At 42.2% G+C, this 23,231-nt stretch overlaps 3 protein-coding genes across 3 annotated transcripts in view; 1 reads left to right on the top strand and 2 right to left on the bottom strand.

The window, feature by feature from the left end:
* The window catches only part of pik3c2a (phosphatidylinositol-4-phosphate 3-kinase, catalytic subunit type 2 alpha), a gene marked incomplete at its 5' end in the record, with an annotated part of 37,570 nt that extends 33,800 nt beyond the window's left edge, over positions 1-3,770 (bottom strand). The window contains one exon of the mRNA XM_079223804.1: positions 2,616-3,770. Within this exon, the coding sequence (XP_079079930.1) occupies positions 2,616-3,770 (1,155 nt within the window). The remainder of the gene's footprint in view (positions 1-2,615) is intronic.
* A 6,201-nt stretch (positions 3,771-9,971) lies between these two features.
* LOC306741461 (nucleobindin-2-like) lies at positions 9,972-17,089 on the top strand. Its single transcript, XM_079223751.1, has 13 exons — positions 9,972-10,059; positions 10,612-10,743; positions 11,061-11,168; positions 11,274-11,406; positions 11,988-12,091; positions 13,247-13,432; positions 13,547-13,637; positions 13,787-13,845; positions 13,962-14,054; positions 14,477-14,566; positions 14,925-15,098; positions 15,364-15,403; positions 15,691-17,089. Exons 2-13 carry the CDS (start codon positions 10,612-10,614, stop codon positions 15,801-15,803), a joined length of 1,323 nt encoding a protein of 440 aa, XP_079079877.1. The 5' UTR covers positions 9,972-10,059; the 3' UTR covers positions 15,804-17,089.
* Positions 17,090-17,276: 187 nt separating this feature from the next.
* Positions 17,277-22,985, bottom strand: LOC306741145 (uncharacterized protein; the record flags this gene model as incomplete). The annotated part of the gene is made up of 9 exons (XM_079223398.1): positions 17,277-17,456; positions 18,140-18,324; positions 19,697-19,865; positions 20,151-20,261; positions 20,822-20,961; positions 20,992-21,145; positions 21,471-21,537; positions 21,626-21,750; positions 22,833-22,985. 9 exons carry the CDS (start codon positions 22,983-22,985, stop codon positions 17,277-17,279), a joined length of 1,284 nt encoding a protein of 427 aa, XP_079079524.1.
* Between the last annotated feature and the right edge of the window lie 246 nt (positions 22,986-23,231).

The raw sequence follows: 23,231 nt of genomic DNA, 5'->3' as shown, positions 1-23,231 counted from the left end.
GAAAATAACTGAAACCCGAGACACTCTGAAATGGTCGGGAAAAACCACACAACAACATAAATGTACGCTTTGAAAAATGTTCTTGCGGCAATGTAAATGCACATGCGAGCAGAAACCATGCACAGCACTGCTTTAGTCTTTTAGGTGAGGCGGGACAAAAACTATTTTCAGGGGACTGCGATATCTTAGTCTTTCTTGGAAAGCAAGGCCAAACCTCGACGAAGCTCTGCCCTCAACCAAGCTGTGTCATCACTGTATACCAACTGGCTCGATACGGGTCGGTCCATGCAGTCAAATAAGTGAAAGCAGGTTTAAAAAATAAATAAAAGGCGCCTCTCACGCTCCTCTAATCAGCCCCAGTGTGTTCTGATTGTTCTCTTTTGACGTGCTGATGGAGCTACAGCTGCTGCAAACTGATCATTTAAAAAGCTTTCTACACACAAACTACTGGAAATAATCTCATCACGAAGCACGGCATACCACAGGCATTCTAACTTTATATAAAAAAAATGTGTCGTCTTTATCCCTTATGCAACATATCAGGGTGATCTCTTTGGTGATTTTGGTGCTGCTGTGAGGCATGGGGGAGCTGTACAGGCTTGTTCCTGTTTATAACAACATGGGCGCCGACTGTCAAGGGAGCAGACGGAACAACGGGCGCAGGCAAACATACAAACCCCAAAACCTCACATACACAAAGATTGCAGACATAAAGGATGCAGGTTAATAGATGTTTTAGGACATATGCGAAGAACGCAGAGCTAAAAAGGCTCAAGTTACACAGCATGGTTGTCTGACCAGCAAACACAGGCTTGAACCTAGACATAACATATATGCAGGTGTAAACAAATGCCCCTTCATCCTTCCAAAAAGGGAGGAGACATTCCTCAACCCCATAGGAGGACACAGCTGGTCGTATAGACTGGACGAGCTGCCTTTGATGAGCGGCAAATTATAGGTCTGTAGAGTCCCACACATGGACTTCTATTGGAACAGGACATTGAAACTGCCCTCGGCTGGTCCTGTTGAATGTCTAGGTCCTCAACCATGTGGAATTTGGGAAATAAGGGCTTTGTACTGTAAGGTTAGTGCTGTAAGGTTAATTATCACCCTGGTGTGTGAAACATGCCACAGACCAATTGTTTGGTCGTGACGACACAGAGACACACAATGAGCAGGAAGTTGGCGCAATGTCCAAAAGAATAGCTCCGGTATTCCGTTAGGTTTTTGACACTAGTTCAAATGGGAAAAAATATCTATCTATCTAAATGACCCAGCATTGTTTGTTTCGTGTTCTCTGCCAGCAGCCTGGGTATGGGGAGAGACATGCATGCCTCAAGTACAGGTGTGACTGGACTGTTGAGCATGCTGGGTACCCAGCAGAACCTATTTTTAAGATAAGGCGAACATAACTTTGTTTATATCATCTCTGTAAAACTACGTGCAGCCACACCAGAACTTTTTGTGTTATTTTTTTGCATATACACAACGTCTAACGTCTCAACAGGAAAAGTCAAAAGTCTTGTTGTTGGCTTCTTGAAGCTACATCGCTTACACTTTTGTCAAGCTTGTCTGACCTAGCAACATTACCTAAAGGGGGCGGGACTTAAGGAGGGTCAACTGCGAGGTGCCGTAACATCTATACTCATTCATTTCCCGACAGAAGACTTACAACTTCTGGTCAATCTGACTCTGAAATACTGAATAAAGAGGAAGACACATGGTGACAAATTCCTGTTGGGCTGGTAGACCTCAGGGCGTTTTTTACTGCTGACTAAGATGCACATCTCGTCTCAACACAAACCTACCAGCCAAATGACAGATGGTTGTTTAGTTTAAGGAGGGAGCATTAGAGGCAACAACATCCCATGCCACTTGCCCACAGCACTGTCCCAAATGAATGCTCTAAATATTCATCACAAGAAATTAGATCACTCGCATGGCAAAATTAATCAAAATGCGGTAAAAAGGAAATTGTGGGGCGAAATAGAGGGTAGCTAACCGCAGCGAAAAAACTCAATTACAGGAAGCAGATGTACAGAAGATGTTTTGTTTGTGCTGGTATATGGATGAGGAGTATAGTTTGAGAAAGACATTGATGGATGTTTTGGGTGAGAGAGAAGATCCACCATCATCTGTTCTGTATAAACTTCACTTCCCACTCGCTCATGTTGCAAGAGTCGTTTGGTTTTGTTTAGTAATCTATTCTGCGATGCATAATGCTGTCAATAGTGTGCGAAGACAGATTGTACGAAGTAAATTCACTTTTGCTGGACCCAAGTAACACACGACAAATCGGAAGTTTTTACTCTACATCACATTATGCGTGACCAAATCAGCAACTGTTCAGACAAACAAAACCTTGCACATTAGGAGTTCAACACTCAAATCTAGTTAATTTGCATCATCAGAACTGTGTGCATGTGGTTTGATCAGATTCGAATCGACCCCACAACCGATTCTGATGTTGCTAAATATTGTATGGTGCACAGACGTATGTGACATCAATCATTTTCCTGCTATGACCTGCCAAAAAGTGTACTGTGAAAAGTCCTACAGAAATTTCTGCAGAATTTCCCTGCAATCCCAACATTTACATTTTACTGCAATCCTACCTGATTGTTTGGTTTGTGCTGGGAGGAGGTGCCTGGGATGTTGAGCGAGTGACTCCTGGTGACGGCGGCTCCTGTTGACGCTCTCCTGTGCTGTGAGCGAACCGTCAGTTGCGCTTTCACCTCCGGCGGAGGGCTGCTGCTGCTGCTACTGTTCCCTTCGGTCTCAAGCACTGCGTCCCAAGGATCCCCCGCGACTCCGGGTACCGCCGGCGTGGCGCCCCCCGACTCCAGGGGTGCTTCCTCATTCTCAGCTTTGTGCTTTGTAAGTGGGTCCAGATCCAGCCAGTCAAAGCGGCTGATGCTAGAGGATTCAACCGCTGCTGGCTGCTGGGGAGGTGGGTTGGGTGCCAGGGAAGCTGTGCCCGCTTGAGAGGAATCTAGGTCAGTGCTGGCCGATTTGCCGTTCTTCAAGTATTCTGAGGTGCTGGCAATCTTGTCGAACAGTTTGGCCATCTCTGGGTCCACGGCTGGCTGCGGGAAGACCATGGCGGCAGCAGGCTGGATGGGAGTGAAGGCCATGAAGGATGGCTGCGTTGCCGTCATGGCCATGAAATGCGACATGGTTGGAGGGAAGCCGTTCTGAAATGTGCCTGGTTTGGGGAAGGGAGCAGAGGGGAAAAGCGGGGGAGGCTGATGGGTGGGAGTGGACACGCTGGAGTTCGATGGGGTGGACAGAACAGGTGTCCACTGGCCGCTGTGGAAAGGAGAGCAGCTACCGGGGTGCCCTCCAGGGTAGGAGGCACTGAGGTTAAACCCCAGCAGGGACGAGGGGCGGGACACTTTGCTGTTCACCCCAAAGTTTTCATCCAGTAGGAGCTTTTCAAGTTCCTCATTGGTCATCTTGTCCACATCGATATCGCTGAACTTGCTCTGCTCTGCTTGCTTCTTGGTCTCTGGGAAGACAATGAGGTCCTTTTCGGGTCTGTTGGTAGAGGGTAAGGGCTGAGGAGCAGTAGTGGTAGATTTAGATGGTTTGGAGGATAAGGATGCTGCAGAGGAAGACGAGGATGTTGAAGCTGGAAAAGTGGGTCTCTTATCCCTTTGCAACTTTGCTAAAGCCTCTTCCTCCATCCGGAGGGCTTCTTCTTTACCCACAACCCCCTTTGGGTGGGGGACAACCACCTTGAACCCATTACCACTTGATATCTGGGCCATTGTGTCAACTGGAAGGTGCCATGAGTGTGACAGCTTGTAAGTCAGTGGGGCTTAACGGGTTGCGTAGCAGATCTTTAAACACCTACAAAAAAAAAAGGGTAAAAACATTTGGGTAAATGATGATAATCACATGGTGGTCAAAGAGATTCAAAGCAGTCTGCATTTCATTTAGAAACATTTTGACATTTTACTGGCAGATCAGACCAGTGTGGTACTTTACTGTGTGATATGCATGTTAGCTTCATTCGGCAGTTCTTTATCTAAGGTTTCTCTTCGGCTTGTCGCTGTAACTGATAATGTAATTGATTATTGATCGTCATTTGTCACATATGCACAGCCAATAATTACTTACGCTTCTTTTGGAGTTAAGCGCATCGTTCAGGTCACGCTACCAGCATGTTCAAGACATGCAGATTGATCAGCTCACTCACAACAAGCTCTCGCCTACTAGAGCTGAGACCCTCAGCTCCTTTGAATCCAGATTGAAGACTTTTCTATTTGCGGTTGCCTTTAATGGAACCAGATTCAAGGATATTAATCCATTTCTGCATCTCACTCGTGCATTTTATTTCTTAAACTGCACTGCAACTTTTATTCTATTTTTCACTTGACATTTTTTAATGTTTTAATGCATGTTCTTAATTGTTTTTAAATATTGTTTTATTCTGCATTATGTGTTAATGCTTTTATGTGAAGCACTTTGAATCGCCTTGTTGTTCACCATGACATTGCAAGGTGCACTGTGTTTAACCAAGCAGCCGGGCTGACCACATACCAACGTAAAAAAGACTTGATCAAACAATAGAGCAAAGTGATTTATAACAAGGAGGTGACATGACTCACACCACGTCTAACGTACAAACCCCGTTTGCTTCTCTTCAGTACTGCAACGAACAGTTCCTTATCGATTAATGATAATGATTTTCATCATGATTTTCCTACTCAAAAACCCCAAAGTTGATGCCACACAATGACAACTCCCATTATTGATAATCCAAACTATTTATGGCTGGCCTACAACAGGCAGGAGCCAAGAGTATCCCACGTCTACAAGATGAGAACAACATCGCTGCAGAGAGAGTGTCTTGTGGTCCTAAAATGACACAGCGCCGCCTCAAAGCGACCATTCATTGACCGATCAAAGCCCCAGGGTTGAGTGAGTTCCTTCCCTCCCCAGGCGTCACCGGCCTCTCCTGAGCTTCCCCTCCCATTGTGGTGGAGAGGGCTGGCTGTGCTGGGGCTCGGGGCTAGCCTAGCACTATTGTGCAGCTGAGGAATTTGGCATGCTAATCAGCCCAACGGGTCTCTCTCTCTCTCTCTCTCGCCCTTTCCCTGGCTTTCTCTCACTCTGTTAGCATTATGTTAGCACCATGGCCCAAGATTGTCTTATCAGCTGTGCTAACACCAGCGGGCAGTGACAATGTGGCTGCATTCATTGGGCATTTGACTAGGGGCGCCTGGTGCCAACTTTGCCAAGAACGCAGCTTTGAGACACTACATGCATAAAAGGGTCATCGTCTCTTTGGCGCCTGCTGTCACTGATGCCTTAATTCTGTGCAGAAATGTCACCCGCTCTAACCAAAGCAGTTCATCCGTGTATTATTGGTTGGGCACACAGTTAGAAAATACCCAATGGCAGATGGAAGCTTCGTAGATAAAGTGCATGTTCTATAAAAAAAAAATGGAAAAAGGTCAGAGCACCTTAACTGCCAAGTGTCAGGCTAACACACTGAGCCAGAGACTCAACAGTAGCTACTTCCTGATTCTGTATGTAAACACTGTCATCTAAGAAACCGCATAGTGTGATGAAAGTTCAAACATTAGTCTTGTCTTCTTGTTTTTTTCCCCTGATTTATACTGTAGATAATTGGCCAGATAATCCAATACACAGTAGCTCCAACTGAAGGAAGACTGAGGAGAAACACAAACACAAAAATGCTGTTTTAACAAAAAGGAGATTCATCAGGACTCAAAATACACTCAAATAACCAAAACCAAGGCTCTAAACAGAAGATCCAGAATCCAGATAGTTATATGCTTAAAGTCCTATAAGGCATTAGGAGACATACAAAGAAGGAAAATCCCACTTATGGAGAAAAGCCAACGGCAGCCAAGACAAATACTCTGCCCCATGGCAGAGGATGGCAGAGCTTGGGTCCTGTGGGAGCGTCATGTAATGTGACATGGCCACTGTTTACGTACTCAGCAGACAACAGCTAGCAGGGCCATACGCCTCCAGTGAAAATGCTTTAAACTTATGTTTTCGCAGAGGTCACAATAACAATTTGTACTGGAGAGATTGGAGATTTCCAAGATAATTTGCTTGATGGTTTGACATATCCATCATCATGTTTTTTTTAAACCCTTAGCTTGCTTTAATTTTAATTTTCCCTTTAGGTAGCTTTAATGTTGTCTTATTGTGCCAGCTCGTGCGCATATGTTTTGACATACAGCACAATTTTACAACTATTGTACCTAAGATTCATACATATTTAGCATCTTTGGAGAGGTTTGGAATGCAACAGGTTGTGCTTGCCGTCTTCAGGCCTCCTGGTCAGACAAACCCTTAAGAGATCAGTTCTTGAGGCAAATTCAACGTAAGTGATGGGGGACAAAATCCACAGTCCTTTTCCTGTAAAAATCCTTATTCGTGTTATTCTCATGGAAAAACTGCCGCGGGAAACACAAAGGGGGGATTCACTCAGACTGCTTCAGATAAACTGTGAAATACATTTCTGCACAGAGCGAGGACATCGAGTCCATATCTCTTCCTCTGAAAACAGATCACGAGGCGATATTTTAATGGAAGCAGGGATGAAAAGGTTACAGCAATCAAAACCTGCTCCTGTTTCCATATGGGCACCTTACTATTGTTTCAAGACAGACTTTAAACTAATTGTTATCCTATCCTATCTTGATCTAGTGGGACTGAGAGTCGTTTTCCTTTCAATAGCTGTGCAAAATTGCAGATGTTATAGCATCACACTGTACAGCTGATCAAAGTCCAGCACAACATCTTTCAAAAAAGGGAAATAAGTAACCAGGTCAAGTTTATAGATTTGTAAGATGTGTTCTGCAGTTGTCGGAATGGGAAAGTTAACAGTACACTAAATCTTCTTTTTCCTATTCCCCCTGAAATGGCTTATCTATTGGTGGTGTTTGCCTGTGCAGGACATTGAGTCTATAAAAAGAAACAACAAACCGACAGGACCACTGGGGGAGTGAAATCCCCAAATCATGTCCACTTAGCCAGCGGCGGTTTAGGCAGACTATTGTTTAGGCAGACAACTATTGCCCTTTAACTGAACAGAGTTGCACATGTTGGTGACAGTTATAAGCAGAGTTGCACACAACCACTACACACCAACAGTTCCTTTAATTGTGTGTGTGTGTGTGTGTGTGTGTGTGTGTGTGTGTGTGTGTGTGTGTGTGTGTGCTGCCTCTCTAGTCAAGTTAAGTAAGTTGTCATCTAAAAAGAGGACACTAAAGTTAGTTCATCTGACTCTATATGTGCTCATTCCTGCATTTTAAATTAGATAAACAATCTCTACTGGCTTTTGGTGAGCGGACCCTTTTCATCTGATCCCAATGGACGGTTAGCACTGGGGTGTTATTGTATTATCACATTCAATGGAAGACATTCAACCGACTGAAAATCGGTGTTGTAACGCAGCAGCTAACGCCACACGACACGTATATAGTCTCGCGAGCCGGTTTATAGCCGTTAAAACACATAACGGTCGGCCGACACGTCGGTCAATAAGTCGCGAGCGTTTTTTTTGTGGTTCTTCTTCGTCTTAAACTAGCACCCGGTGTTACGGTTAAACTGGCGACCCCGTTAAGTGGCGACTTTTTTAGTTGAATACCCTTTAACACGATAAAACTGTGACGTTCACTTACCCCCCTCCTCCCGAAGGTATCGGCACTTCTTCGGTACTTTTGATAGCCGTTGGAACTTTTAACTTTTTTGGTCGGGTGCGAAGTTAGCCGTGAACCAAAATAAACGTTACGCAAAACGTAACGTTCACAGACAACGTAAACTGACGACGGCAACAACGACGACAACTTCCATACGACTGTTCCGCACTTTGCAGGGCACTGATTTAATAATTTAAAAGTACCCAGGCAGACTGCTTTGGTGTTGCCAACAAACTGCCCCACAACATGGTAGAAAAGCGGGGTTTTAGTCACGCTGGAAACCGCCGGATACCACGAAGTCGCAACCGTGGATTTTAGTACGACACACTTTAACACGTAGACGTTTACTGTTTAAAAAAGAAGGGTAACTTAATGTATTACCTTTTAGCGGTGCGGTGTTTGGAGCCATTTTTCCTGCAGCTGCATTTTTTTTTCCATCCACTTGCACCGAAGAGACGTCAGTTCCTGTTGAGGTGGTTGGACGCCGTAAGGAGAAGCGTTCCTGCTTTGCAGATTAAACGGGGAAGCAGCGCCACCGCGTGGCCTAACGCAGTCAGTGTGGAGACAAGCCTGTTAACACGTGAAAATCTGGGAGTTCAGAATAAGTTCAGTATGTTTTATGCAGCATTGCAGCACCACCACTGATGGAAGAAGTACTCAGTACTTTGAGTGAAAAGCTCAAGAAAAAGTCTTGCATTCAAATTCAATACAGTAAATGTACATTTGCGTCACGAACTTATAATTAGTGATGCATTAAGGTGTGAGCTGGTAAAAGGTGGTGCTAATTTGAATGAATGAATGAATATATACTTTATTAATCCCCAAGGGGAAATTTCGTGTCGAGTAGCAGCCATTTACACAGAAAATAGATAAGATATAAAAACAGCAGGGATGAAAGATATATAAGATATATAAGATACATGCAATAATAATACTAATAAAGATAAAATAACAATAACAATAAAATAGCTAGATGAAAGAAAGAATAACAAGAGTAGTAATAATAAGAGTATTAATTTAGGAATTAAATTAAATTAAATTAACTTAAACAGTACAAGTGCAAGAGCGCAAGTATGTATGTGCATATTAGTGTGTGTGGTGTAAATAAAAATAACAACAATAAAACAACAACAAACAATAGGAGAGTGCACAAATGCAAATAATGTATGTAATATGATACTTTGAACTAGTTTGTATACTCCTGGGTTAATAATAATACAACATTAAATATAAAAAATTAAATATTCGTTGAATTATATTTTCTAAAAATGATCTGAATCTGTGAAGTAACTAATGCTTTTGAATGAATGTAGTGCAGAATATTGGCATTGAAAGTAGTAGAGGTATAAAGTAGCATGAAATGTAAAGTAAAAGTACCTCGAAATTGTACAAAAGTACAGTGATTGAATACATGTACTTAGTTAAATTCCACAATTAAACTCCACGTTAAAACACAGTTCATTTTATTAGTGATAACAGCCCCACAACATATACTGTAGATAAACTGTAACAAGATATTTAATTTTACATTTTTAACCCTTGTTTTTTGCTCTTTTGTCTTTCTATTTTTTGTTTTGTTCAGCTTGTCTCTATTATGGTAATAATAATAATAATAATAATATGCGTCTTTGAGTATTTGGAAAAGGGCTATATACAATTAAAGTATTATTATGATTATTATTATCATTATTATTATTTCACTAAAATGTGCTGAGCGTGAGGTGTTGTTTGCAAACTGTGATGTAACATGTCATCAGAATTGTTCTCAGAAGTAGAAGAGAACTATATCCATGTCTATAATATAGAAACATAATTAATACAAAATGAGAATGATGTCCAATGCTATGGAGAGAAAAAACATCCTTTTGTGTATTTTGAGTAAAATTCCATATATATAGTACTACATTACTCATTTTTGCACCACTACATTTCAGAGGGACATTTTGTACTTTGTACTCTAACATGTATTACATGACTATAATTAATTATGCCTAAACCAGTTAAACAAAACAATCACTGATGTTAACTCCGCCCTCGTCTGGGGTTTGACGTTCAGGAGCGCCACGTACAGTTTGGCTCAACGCATGTAAGCCACTGGGGGTGACCCTTTTTTCAGCTGGTTGACTGACAGGTCGCGCGGCCAATCAGCTCTCAACGCGACTGTTCTACAAAGAAAGGGTACTTTTCTGGCCAACCGGGAGCGGTCGGGGGCGGGGCGTTACCATGGCGATCACAACCTATTTCCTTCCCCCCCCCCCCCTCTCTGCAGGTTGTGGCCTTAGAGGCTCGTGTCGGTGGATGACAGCTGTAAACAAGCTCCAGTGAAGCTCGGGCACTTTGAGGAAAACCACACGGAGAAGAGGAGCTCAAAGTAAGTATTAGCAAGTACATATTATGTTACGTGAATTGCGAGTCATTCTTGTAATTTATGACACCATATGGCTTGTTTTGTAGCTTTCTTTCTCCCGCAACAGCCACGGGATAATGAATTAACTAGCAGCCGTCTTCACTTAACAGCCTGTTCTTAGCGGGTAACGTAAAGTGGTTACGTTGTCGTGTCGTCCACAACTCTCTCTGAAGATATCAGGCTTATGGGAGAGGAATTGCTTTAAAGTGAGCTCTGCGGGTGTTTATCCACTAAACACGTGTGCGTCTCTGCTAGTGGCGGAGAGTTGCTTTTTTGGGATTAAGACTAACTTGCATTACCCTCAGCCCACACTGGAGATGTGTGTTTGTACCCTTTTTGCAATGCTTGAGGAAAAACTGTTGTTTTTTTGTAAAGATAACGCACCTGCCCCACACTAGACATAAAATAAGATTTAAAAAAACTCCATGAGAGGAGATGTACTATATTCATGTAACATCACAACTTGATGATTTACTCAATTAACTCATATTTTTCTTCATTTATGTTCCCAACCAGATGGTGAAGTGTAGGGCCGTGGCCCGTTGTGGGCTGATTCTGCTCAGTCTGTGGCTGTGTATCCAGTCGGTGCCGATCGGTGTGGACAAGACCAAAGAAAAGCTTGAGAAGCTGGAGCCAACAGCGACTGCTGTGAGTGAATGCTGTACATGCCAATATCACATTTAAAGCTAAGTCTTACTGGTAATTACACCAAATACCTCTGAGTCATGCCAGGGAGGAAATAATTTGGGTTTATAGTGCCTCAGCAATGAAAGGTTGAATGTAAAATTACATTCAGAGTATATTTAGCAATATCCAGTTAAATGGGGTGCCGTCATCATTAGCAAGTGTAACGTAAGACAATGTGTTCCATAATGGCCCGAAGTCAAGTTGTAAATTAACAAGTTAAATGAAGATGTTGGTCCTCTGTCAACAAACACCGATGTGTGCTTTGGCTTATGCTTCAGGAGACCGGGCTGCACTACGACCGCTACCTCAGGGAAGTCATCGAGTACCTCGAGAAAGACTCCCACTTCAAAGAAAAGCTCAAAAACACCAACATGGATGACATCAAGGTGCATCTGCACACTCCTGAAACACGTCATTATTTCAGCTCTTTGTTTGTTTGACACGAACTCTCCTGTATTGAACTTGTGCCGTGCTGATTTCACTGCTTGCAGCAAGGCAAACTTTCCAAAGAGCTGGACTTTGTCCATCACCATTTACGGACCAAGCTGGACGAGCTGAAGAGGGAGGAGATGGGCCGGCTGCGGATGCTCATCAAAGCCAAACATGACATGGAGGGGGGGAATGGTAAGCGAGCCTTTTGTGATGTGTCGCTGAACAAACTTTTGCTTCTTAAAGTTGCACAAGACGTTTTATAATACACATCAGCAGTCGGATGTGTTTCTTAAATACAGGAACATGGTGTAACACTGCAGCTAACGGGGACTGACGCTGGCCAGTGTGAGCGGCCGGGTGAAAAGCTCTGTAAAATTATATATATCTCGATATATGTGTCCTTAAAGACCAGAAGTACAGGGTTAAAGTCACATCTCATTACGTTTAAAAAGGGTTGTACAGGGTGTGTAGAAAGAGTTTTGAGGTGGTGTCATATTTAATCCAAACACAGAAATCCATTGCCATCGTGCTTAGAAAAAACATCTCTATTTATTTACTCTTACTTAACTCTTTTCTAGTGTAAATCTGAGCTGAAAACCTAAGTAAACAAAGCCGGTGCTTACCGAGCTTAGTGTCAGTTGTATGTTGAAGAACCACTGAAGCACAAAATGTCTTATGTAAGCACATGGGGGATGGGGGGAAGAGAATGGAAACAAATAATCTGTAACTGCTTTACAGTGAAATAAAAGGTTTCCTTATTCCCTCCCTTGCAGGCCGGACAGTGGACCACCAGGCCCTGCTGAAGCAGTTTGAGCACCTCAACCACCAGAATCCCAGCACTTTCGAGGTGGAGGACCTGAACAGCCTCATCCAATCGGTAAAAGGCAGCGATGAATTCACTAATTAGACAAAGGATTTGTACTCGGCTGCTAAAGTTGCGCTTCTCTTTCATAGAAATTCCTCAGGTGGGATTGCTGCCTTTCCAAATCCAGAGCAACTCCATCAATAACATGACACGGCATACCTAAATGAGTGTGTTGTATTTGGCATTGTAGGCATCAAACATAAACAAGAGTGTAGGCCACGCACATCCAGAAAACGGGTTCTTGATTAAAAAAATTAAAAGTTCTGAATACTGTATTGAAAACTCCCAGCAGTTTTTTAATTGCGCAAATACAGAAATAACTGCTGTTGCCTCAGAGCATATCGACCGCTCAAATAAAAAGTCGTAATGCGGCTTCCCAGATAAACACATGGCAGCTACACCCACACAGTTTTCCAGTTGTTTTGTCACCAACCCTTGAAAGGATGAGACTTTATTTTTATTTTTTTAAAGCTAATCATGAACAAGCTGCTCTCCTTTGGGTAACGTCGTGCTGCTGCTTATGTGTTCCTGCATCTCAGTCGTACTTATGGTCACGGTAAAGAACACCGTGACTCATATTATTACCATAACTAGGATTGATAACAGTGAGCCGTGTACCTCAGGACGTTTTGTTTTCTTAAAAACTTCATGGTCTTTGTTGGAGAGAGTTTGAGAGAACAACGCGTTTCCTGCGAACTAAGAATAAACAAAAGGGAAGTCCGCTCACTGGGTTTGTGTGTTTTAGCTGTTTACAATCAAGTTCCTGTCAGTCACTTATTTACAGTTCATGTCGTGATGTTGCCGGGTGAAACGCGTACAATATTGATCTATTTGTGCTTGCTTTGCTTGGGAGACTTTTATTTGATACTCCACTATCAACGGCCATAACATTTCCATATACTGTTTAGCAGGCGAGTACTGGCAGGGTTTAATTCAATTTAATTCAATTTTTATTTTATTTCAAAAGTCAGTCCAAAACAATAGTTTCAGATTCAAAGGCCTCAAATTGTGTAATTTGCACTGCATGAGGTAAACATGAGGAGCATTTTATGAACCTGGAATGCTTCAGCCAGGTAGTTTGGACAACCAGAAAAGTGAATTTACCCGTATAAATTGTTCAATCTGGGTGTAAAGTCCCCCTCCTCACCTTTCTGTTGTAATTTCTAGGCGACCAAAGACCTGGAGCACTTCGACAATGACCGCCACGAGGAGTTCAAGAGGTACGAGATGATGAAGGCGCATGAGAGGAAGGAACGCCTGAAAAACATGACCGAGGAGCAGCGCAAGGCGGAGGAGCAGCACTTCGAGGAGATGAGAAAGAAACACGCCGAACATCCAAAAGTCAACCACCCTGTAAGACTGGAGTTCAGTAGTGCAAAAAAAACAGCAGTCAGTTGAGCAGGTCTTGGGAGGCTTGTTAAAAAACAAAATGATCTGACACCTATACTGTGGTGTGTTTGCGTGCAGGGCAGTCAAGACCAGCTGAAGGAGGTGTGGAAGGAGTCGGATGGTATGGACCCAGACCATTTTGATCCCAAGACCTTCTTCAAAATGCACGGTAACCAAAATAAAATAAACTTTTCCTGTCTTAAAAAGCCAAGAGCGACTAACGGCTATCGGATGCTATCGCACTGTTGACCGAATGTTAATCTGTGACAAAACTATCCATGGGTGAAATGAACACCAGTCATTTGGTTTGTGTTGCAGACAGCAACGGGGATGGCTTCCTTGATGAGAACGAGCTTGAAGCTCTCTTCAGTAGAGAGGTATTTATTTCTAGTGTATTTAGGTCTAACCGGTTCTGCACATGTTAAGGAGTATGCAGAATTTGCCTCCGAGGTCTAATTTGCATCTGTGTGTGTGTGTGTGTGTGTTTTTAAAGCTGGAGAAGATGTACAACCCAGAAAATGAAGAAGACGACATGTATGAGATGGAGGAAGAGCGGCTGCGAATGAGAGAGCACGTTATGAAAGAGGTGAGCCGCCACAGTAACCGGTCTGGATCCTCTCTCGTGTGTCGCCTCAGCAAATGACACAACCTCCCTTTGAATGCAGTCAGTAAAAAGATGGACTTGTTACTATTCATTTTGACTATATAACATAGTTCCACGTGAATTTCCCCTCCACGTTTTGAAAAATTTCATTTACGCCGCCCTTATTTGAGCAATCTGTCCATTTATTTTTTTTTTTTTAATGTAAAAACTACATTATCCATCCAAGCAATGCCAACATCATAACAGTAGTGTGTCAGGTGGAAAAATGGACACTAGTGTGACAAGTTGTACACAAGCTTGTGTCGACGGCATCGGCTGTGGGGGAAATGGGCATGTTTTCCAACAATGAACCGCGAAAACATTTATTGACCCGCGTGCTGATCAAAGCTTGTGTTGATGTTCAGGTGGACACCAATGGAGACCGACTCGTGTCGCTGAACGAGTTCATGGCTGCCACTCAGAAGCAGGAGTTCTTGGAAAAAGACGAGTGGGAGGTAAGAGCTGGATTTAATAGAAAAGTCTGATGGATGCAGACAGAAATGTGAGGTTTCTCTTGAGAGGAGGATGTTTACTGAGCTGAATCCGAATTAGTTTGACCTTGCTGTCACGTTAGTTGAAGTTAACATTGATCGAAATGCACTAAGTATCAGCTGGAGAGCTACTTGAAACTGTAGCTGGCTGGTGACAGGATTAAATAAAAGTCAGTGCAAATGCAAGGAAGTGAACCGTTCTTTTAATTCATAGTCAGTTATCCACCATGTCACACAATCTGGTGCTGCTACGTTCTGTCATTGTAAATTCATCCCGTTATTTATTGAATTCTTACGTCCTTTAATTCCCTGACCGACACAGACTCTAGATGAAGATAAACCCGTTTACACGGACGAGGAGCTGAGAGAGTATGAAAGCCATCTGGCCAACGAGGAGAATGACATCATCAAGAAGTCGGCGGAGCTGATGCAACAGAGGGAAGAGCTGGAGAGGAAACAGGAAGAACTTAATGCTCAGAAGGTTGGGCTGCAGCAGGTGAACTAAAACACTATTTAAAATGATTTGCAGGTTAACCTCAGTCAAGTATTCTGTAGAATCTGTGCACACGTCACTCACTGCGGCCACGTTTGAGACGTAGTGGGCAGGTTAAAGCAGACAAAAGGTTAATCTATTAGGGGATATAACAAGGCACGTCAAACTGTAGATTAATGTGCACATGTTGTGTTCTTCCAAAAATATTTCTGTTCCCACATATTTTGTGAGGCTCTTTTACATTTTCCATCTTGTTTTCTCTTCTCAGGCGGTAGAAGAAATAGAAAAGATAAAAGCCACAGCCAAAGGTACGTGACACATTGCAATGATTGTTGTGTAAACCCTATTTAACCAAAGAGAGTTAAGACAGTCAAATCGTAGGGGGACCCCCTTTTTAAAGTCATACGGTGCAGAAATTAAACATTTAAAATGTGTCTTCTGCCTCTGCTTCTCCCCCAAGTAGTAGCACCCAACGAACTCAGCTGCCAAAATTGAGCAAATGAGCAGGGGGGGGGGAAATACTCCTTATCTAAAACTTCCATCATTAGCTTCACGATATTTAATGCAACTCACCAACAATGACTCTCTGTTGCAGAGCCGGGCGCCGCCGTAACCGCAGGTGAACCTGCACCAGTCGTACCAGCACACAGTCAACCGCTGCCCGCTGGTCACCAGCAGCCAGACGTACCGGTGCCAGGACACTCTTAGCGGACCTCGGTGCCCAGTGTGAATGCCAGCGAGCGTGCGCGCGTGTTTGCCTTGTAATGATTCCAGTTTTCCATTTTCCTTCAGGATTTTCCAAACTACACTTGACAACAACAAAAAAGCCTAAATATTAAAGGCACATACAAGAACAATCTGATTTCAGGCCTCAGTGCTCATTGCGCCCAATGTGGGGCCGCATACATGAGAAATGTGGAGCCGGTCCAGTGTTCTTTTATAAACAAGCAGCCCTTTTGTTTTTGTCTTTTTGGGCCTTTCATCACAGCAAGGACTCTGTTCTCCATGGGAAGTGTTTCGGGTGAAACGGTGGGGGGGCTTTTGTCCTGACAAGTGAATGTTTTGTTTAGTGCACACTGTAGTTCATTGTCTCTGATAGTGTCTCGTCGAGGAAATACGGTGAAAAATATGTATTTCTTCCATTTAAGCTGAGCTGAATATTTCATAAGAATGAATGTCAGACACCTAACGTTACATAGTGCTGCTGTCTAAAGAATGAAATGGTCATTTTTACATTTTTCATGTAGCAAACATTCTGTATCCATGAAATGTTGTTCTTTCTTTAATAACTTCTCATATGATCATGTACTGTATATGCATGTGGGTTTAAAACATGCTATCAATCAATAACTTAAAATCATAGTGGATTTTGTTCTCTAATACATCTCAACTGTTTCATATAAGCTCTTAGAAGGAGTCCACACTGAAACAGTTTCTCACAATTCTCTCTCCAGCTATCCTTATTCTATTTTTTAGATCTAAGAGGAGAATTTCCTCTGAGCTATCTTGCTTTTATTTGTTTACTAATTGTATACTTACACAAAATGCATCTATCTTTAGAACCAAATGATTGAATAACATTCTGTTTACAGATAAAGTTCCATAATTATATATTTAAATATTTTTATGTTTTTTAATTGTGCTCGTGTTGGAGACAATTGTATGAATTCCGAAGTTGCTGTATGTGTGCAAAGAGTTTGTGTCTGTGAATATGTGTTTTGTTTCTCAGAATATAATCATTTTTTAATTTATTTATTCTCTACACCACTGCAGGTCGAGATGGGGAACTTAAATGCCAACTTAAACTTGATTATATATTAATAAAACATCAAACATAGTTTATCTTTCGAGCCATTGAGGTGAAGGGCTGATATTATGTTTCTTTTCAAAGAGCAGTTAAATCTGTCCACATTCCAACGTCCTGTGTGAAGAATCCATGAAACTGTTGTACAAGGTTTAAATGTGGACAATACAATGAATGAGCTTGCAAGTTTGAGGTGTGTGTGTGTCTTCTTTTAATCATACACATTGGCTCACTGAATATAAAAAACAAAACAATCGAATGCAAATGTAAAAACAGCGTGGGATCGAAAGTTGGTCATTTTGACGAAGGTAGTATGATAAAAGACGTTCCAGGGATACAACCAACAGCTGTGTTTCGATGGAGTGATGGGTGGACATTCAGTTTTGTCCATAGGATTCCTTTAAGCGCTGGAAGAGGTAGTCGCCTCCGGTCACTGGAGGGTATTTGTTGGCGCCGTCGCAGCAGGTGATCACAGCCTCATCATTCGGCTGGACGAAGAAGGCCAGAGACTGACGTGTGCTGGAGTCTCCAGCAGGGGGCAGCAACACTCTGTGGACCTGAGGGAGAGCGGACAACCGCGATTACTCAAATTTCCAATACAGAATTATTGTGCCCAAAAGAATTCATAATATTATCGCGATATCTACAGACAATTGTGCGTTTTGCCTTATTTTTTGGCAAATTAACTACCCTCAAAATACGAGTGTCGGGAGGTGGAGGGAGAGAGAGTCTGTAAACATAACTGTAAAAAAAAGTGAGGTGCTGGATTGTATCAGGTGTATTACTGACATAATATAAATATTAAATTAATCAAAGGTAACTGCAGTTCTATGAATCCTGGATGACCGCCAGAGGCAGTGTTTCACACTGGATATCTTCTGTTTTGCGCATGCGCAGGTCGAGTATTTATAACAACAAAGTCACCTGTGACCTCGGATGACCCCCAGCCGGGTATAAGTTCTGGCGTCATCCTGAGATCAGCCATGTGGAATCTTCTCGCGAGATCACGAGATTCCGAGTGACCAAGAACTCTGGTGGTCATCCAGGATTCATAGAACCGTAGTTACCTTCGTAACTCTCGTTCTATTTCATCCTTCCTGACGCCAGAGGCAGTGTTTCACACTGGATGACGTATATCAACAGAGTCACGAGGAATCCCACAGGAACTACCTCATATGCCTCAAGAAGAGGAATTTGGGCCAAGAACCACACCCAGTGGGTGAGCGGTGGCAACGTTCACTTTGTAGTATCTGTTGAATGTGCCCATTAGGCTGCAGCACATATACCCTCCACCGTCACACCTCTCAGGATTGCCCTTGATGTGGAGACACTCCTGGTAGAATGGCCTCTTACTCCGGATGGCAGAGCACGGCCGTTCACTCTGTATGCACAGGCAATGGCCTCCACTATCCAGTGGAACAGGTGCTGTTTAGAAAGGGCACAGCCCTTCTTAGGTCCGTCATAACAGACAAAAAACTGCTCCGACCACCGTATGCATGCGGTGGCTTCGACATAGGTTCCGAGGGCCCGCACCGGGCATAGAAGCTCTGACCTTCCCTCTAGGCTCACAGGTGACTTTGTTGTTATAAATATTCGACCTGCGCATGCGCAAGACGGAAGATATAGCCTCTGGCGGTCATCCAGGATTCATAGAACCGTAGTTACCTTCGTAACTCTCGTTATATTCAGTTTAACTACATTTCCACACATTGTAACGACTTTCGATCACACTGACCGAGATTAATAGAAGCACTCGGGCATTTTAATGTCATGCAATGCACAATAATACTGTCTTACAGAAAAATATAACAAATCATTAGACCACATACTGCCACCAAAATGTCTGGAGTTGAATCAAGAGCTCTTTGACACATTGTCAACAAGTGTTGCATAGTTTTTTTAAATGTATTTTGTATGATTGTATACAGAGGATTGTATATCATTCATGTCAACATTAGGATGATTTAGTTATTGCATGATCTGTCTCTTCAGGCTTTTGTCCTGACAAGTGAATGTTTTGTTTAGTGCACACTGTAGTTCATTGTCAATAATAGTGTCTTGCGAGGAAATACTTTGAAAAATATGTGTTTCTTCCATTAAGCTGAGCTGAATATTTCATAAGAATGAATGTCAGACACCTAACGTTACATCATGCTGCTGGCTAAAGAATGAAATTCTCATATTTACATTTTTCATGTAGCAAACATTCTGTATCCATAAATTGTTGTTTCTTTAATAACTTCTCGTGTGATCATGAACAATATATGCATGTTGGTTTAAAACATGCTATCAATCAATATTTTAAAATCATAGTTGATTTTGTTCTCTAATACATCTCAACTGTTTCATATAAGCTCTTAGAAGGAGTCCACACTGAAACAGTTTCTCACAATTATCTCTCCAGCTATCCTTATTCTATTTTTTAGATCTGAGGAGAATTTCCTCTGAGCCATCTTGCTTTTTTTGTTTAATAATTATATGCTGACACAAAATGCATCTATCTTTAGAACCAAATGATTGAATAACATTCTGTTTACAGATAAAGTTCCATAATTATCTATTTAAATATTTTGATGTATTATAATTGTGCTTGTGTTGGAGACAATTGTATGAATTCCAAAGTTGCTGTATGTGTGCAAAGAGTTTTTGTCTGTGAATATGTGTTTTGTTTCTCACAATATAATCATTTTTTTAGTTATTTATTCTCTACACCACTGTAAATGAAACCCGAGCAGGTCGAGATGGGGAACTTAGATGCCAATTTAAACTTGATTATATGTTAATAAAACAGATCAGCGATAGGAGGCCTTGTAGCGCTGGCTGAGGTAGTCGCCTCCGGTCACTGGAGGGTATTTGTTTGAGCCGTCGCAGCAGGTGATCACAGCCTCATCATCCGGCTGGACGAAGAAGGCCAGAGACTGACGTGTGCTGGAGTCTCCAGCAGGGGGCAGCAAAACTTTGTGGACCTGTGGGACAGTGGACAACCGCGATTACTCAAAGTTTAAATGTTCAACTATGGCATCATTCTCCTTTAATAGTTCTGTAGGTATGCTGGGATTTGTATCATTCAAACATTTCTTAACAGCCTTTTGTAACACTGTCCAGCACCTTGGCTGACCTTTGACCTCTTGTCGACCAGTTTGACCTTGAATTACCTTGCACACACTCTGTCCTTTTCATAATTATAATTCTTATATTGTCGCTAAACAAAGCCTTTTCATTCAGATGTAATAAACGTCCTCTCAACTCACCTCAGAGACATAGTGGTCGCTGGTCCAGCGCTGCATCAGGTCGCAGACATTGATGAGGACCGCTCCGGGGACGTAGGGAACACCGATGAATTCACCTGAACGCCTCTGCACCTGAAGGTTAACAAGACAGTCAGGTGGATTGCATTTCTTACACAGTGCTAAATATCAAAGCACATGTAGCGTTTGGTAATTCTAGACTTAAACATAGTGTTGCAGGTAATACATAGTGTTACCATAGTGTAAGGGCCTGAGGGGAGGTGTGGTGGATGGAATTTACATTGCAGCCAGAAGGCTCCACCCACTCGTCAGGGGTTGGGATCAGGTGTGGGATGAGACACACCTGATCCAGTTCCTCCTCCTCAGAGAGGCTTACAAAAGCCAAGGAGGGGAACGGAACAGGAGACAGGCGACGAGAGGCTTCTCCTCTTTGTGAAGGTGAAGGTGAAGGTGAAGAATTGAGCCGGTAAGTCGGCTAGCGGCCCGGCTAAGAGACGGTAGTTCAGTAGATCACTGATACAGCTCTGGACCGAGCTACGTTTTGAGTTGTTTTATGTTTGTTTAATTAAAATCCTTTTGAAACCTGCAGAACTGACTCTGCCTGTGATTGCTGCGCTGCCCTAACTCTGGTGTCCTCCGTGCCGTCCTGTTACAATAGTAATACATGGTGTTACCTGCAGACCCCCGGAGCTGCTGAACAACAGCGTGATGCTGCCATAGTCTGAATGTTCTCCACATCGCAGCTGATGCTCCTTCACTTTCTCGTGGTTTACTGACGGGTAGTACAGCGACCGCAGTGAAGCTGCATTATGAACTAAAAGTTAAAATCCTTGAATGTACATACTTCCTATAAAGCGGTGCGCGCTCAGGAACAGCTGTGGGTCCAGACCCAGACTGAGGGCCATCACCCTCAGCACCCGCAGACCAAGCTTGTGACAGCGCCGGAAGAAAGAGGTCTGGATCTCCTGGAACCCTTCTACGCCAACCGATGGCCATTTCTACAGCAGAAGAGAACTGATATTGATTTGTGTCTGTTTAAAATAATCAATGTATCTGCAGCTTTGATAGGAATCAAATATATGGGTTCAACAGGACACTTGAAAAAGAACCTCTGCTCTCTGGTGAACATGTGGAGGGGAAACAAGGACATGGCATTACAGTGACTGATATTATGGGATAGATCGATATCAGCTGATAATACTGGCCGTATATTTTATCAATCAGGCTGCAAGTAGGACAGATCTTTTTCTGGTTATAGAGTAACTTGAACTTTGACCTCCAGACTAAGACATTAACAGTCAACCTGATACAATGAGACTTTACAATGTCAGGACAAATTGAAGTAACGTTGAATGACTCCTTTAGGTCTCCAGGGCGACGAAGATTCAACCTGAAGAACAAACAAACGGCTATTTGCTTTTACAACGACTAAACTGTGCACATGAGAAGTGTGTTTGTGTTCATTGTCTGAGTCCGACCTCTCAGTTTCAATTTGCAGCCAGCCGTGGTTGGGATTGTTGGGGTAGTTTTTCCTGCTGAAGGGTTCCTTCTCCTCATCAGGCAGCAGGAGGAATGTCTTGAAAATGGCCATGACACGATCCACCTGTCAAAAGCATGCCAGCAGAAAAGTCACTTTACTACTTAAACTCAAGGTACTTTGCTCGAGCATTTCTATTTCATGGAAAGTTATACTTCTAGTCCACCGTTTTTTTTTTTACAAAATGTGTCTGACAGCTTTTGTTACTTTTACAGATTTTACAATTTTGTCCTTTTCCTGTCCAGTGAAAACAACATATGAATGAATTAATGAATATATACTTTATTAATCCCCAAGGGGACATTTTTTTGTTGTCATCAGTAGCGCCTTACCACTTGAAATACAAACACACAAGATAAAAGATAAAATATATAAAGAAGCAACAGGGATGAGAGATTTATACAAATTAAAATAAAGTAATATATATATACATATATATATATATATATATATATATATATATATATATATATATATATATATATATATATATATATATATATTTAAATATACACAATAAAATAGAATAGAATACAACTAACTGGAATGAAATATATTTATATTTATCTCCAACATTTGGTGTGTTTGAATGTTTTTCTGAGAACCGGAAGGATGAAGTGTTGAGAAAACTCTCTCGCTTTTTATTGGCATTTAGATCAGAATCATTTATTTATTGGACAAGTACGTTTGCACGTGCAAGGAATTTGACTCGGTGAACGGTGCAGAACAATAAACATAGACAAATCAAGAAAACCAGAAAAATAGAAATTTAATAAAAACAGGTCAGCTGGAAAATGCATCACCACAAAGCTGAAAACAGGGCTGTTAACCAACACTATTTATTTAAAGGAGTTCAAATTTGCATCCCTTTAACATATACAGCCAGCGAGGCCGAGTGTGATTACTACTTAATGTCTCTCCATACAGCAGTAAAATGCAACACCCACATTAATACAGCAGTAATATTAATCCACACACATGATAATAATGAAACAGACTTTTGATACTCAACATTGTTCCTTAAGTAAGGATTTTAATGCACTTTTTCCTGCAGTGGAGTATTTTTCACAGTGTGGTTCTACTACTAGTGATCTGAGTGCATCTTCCACCCCACTGCAACAAACTAAACTAATGTTTCTCTGTCTCACCTCCTCCTGGGTGATCCCGGTGTTCTTCAGAAACACAAAACCAACTTCAGTGAAAGCTGATTCCAGCTCTTTGCTCAGCTCGTGCATCTGCTCGTCAGCAACATCTTCCTCTCTCAGGCTGCACGCACCAAAGTCCACAACCGGGATGCTCATTTTGAAAAGAAAAACTAAATGTGAATTTGGATAAAAGCGTCAGCAGAACTAAATGTAATGTCTGACACGATCTGGTGTGTTGTGTTCCTTGGACATGAGAATACACCCAGGCTGCAAACTCTTTCTGCGGTCATGTGACTTCATCCAGCCAATGGCGAAAACAGTTTGGTTATCTTGTCACCTTTGGAGGCTGTTTGCATGTGATGTGGGGCCAACGTTGATCCTCATCATTTTGATTTAACACTT

The sequence above is a fragment of the Taurulus bubalis genome (genome assembly GCF_910589615.1).
Source record: "Taurulus bubalis genome assembly, chromosome: 9".
NCBI lineage: Eukaryota > Metazoa > Chordata > Actinopteri > Perciformes > Cottidae > Taurulus > Taurulus bubalis.
Note: the sequence above shows the minus strand (reverse complement) of the source record. Positions and strands in the feature narration are given on the sequence as shown.

Excerpts from the sequence above, each read along its gene's own strand:
- LOC306741461 (XM_079223751.1), top strand. The coding sequence starts at position 10,612 with ATGGTGAAGTGTAGGGCCGTGGCCCGTTGTGGGCTGATTCTGCTCAGT. Across the intron at positions 12,092-13,246 it reads TGAACAGCCTCATCCAATCG|GCGACCAAAGACCTGGAGCA; the intron begins GTAAAAGGCAGC and ends TGTAATTTCTAG. Across the intron at positions 14,567-14,924 it reads TGGAAAAAGACGAGTGGGAG|ACTCTAGATGAAGATAAACC; the intron begins GTAAGAGCTGGA and ends TGACCGACACAG.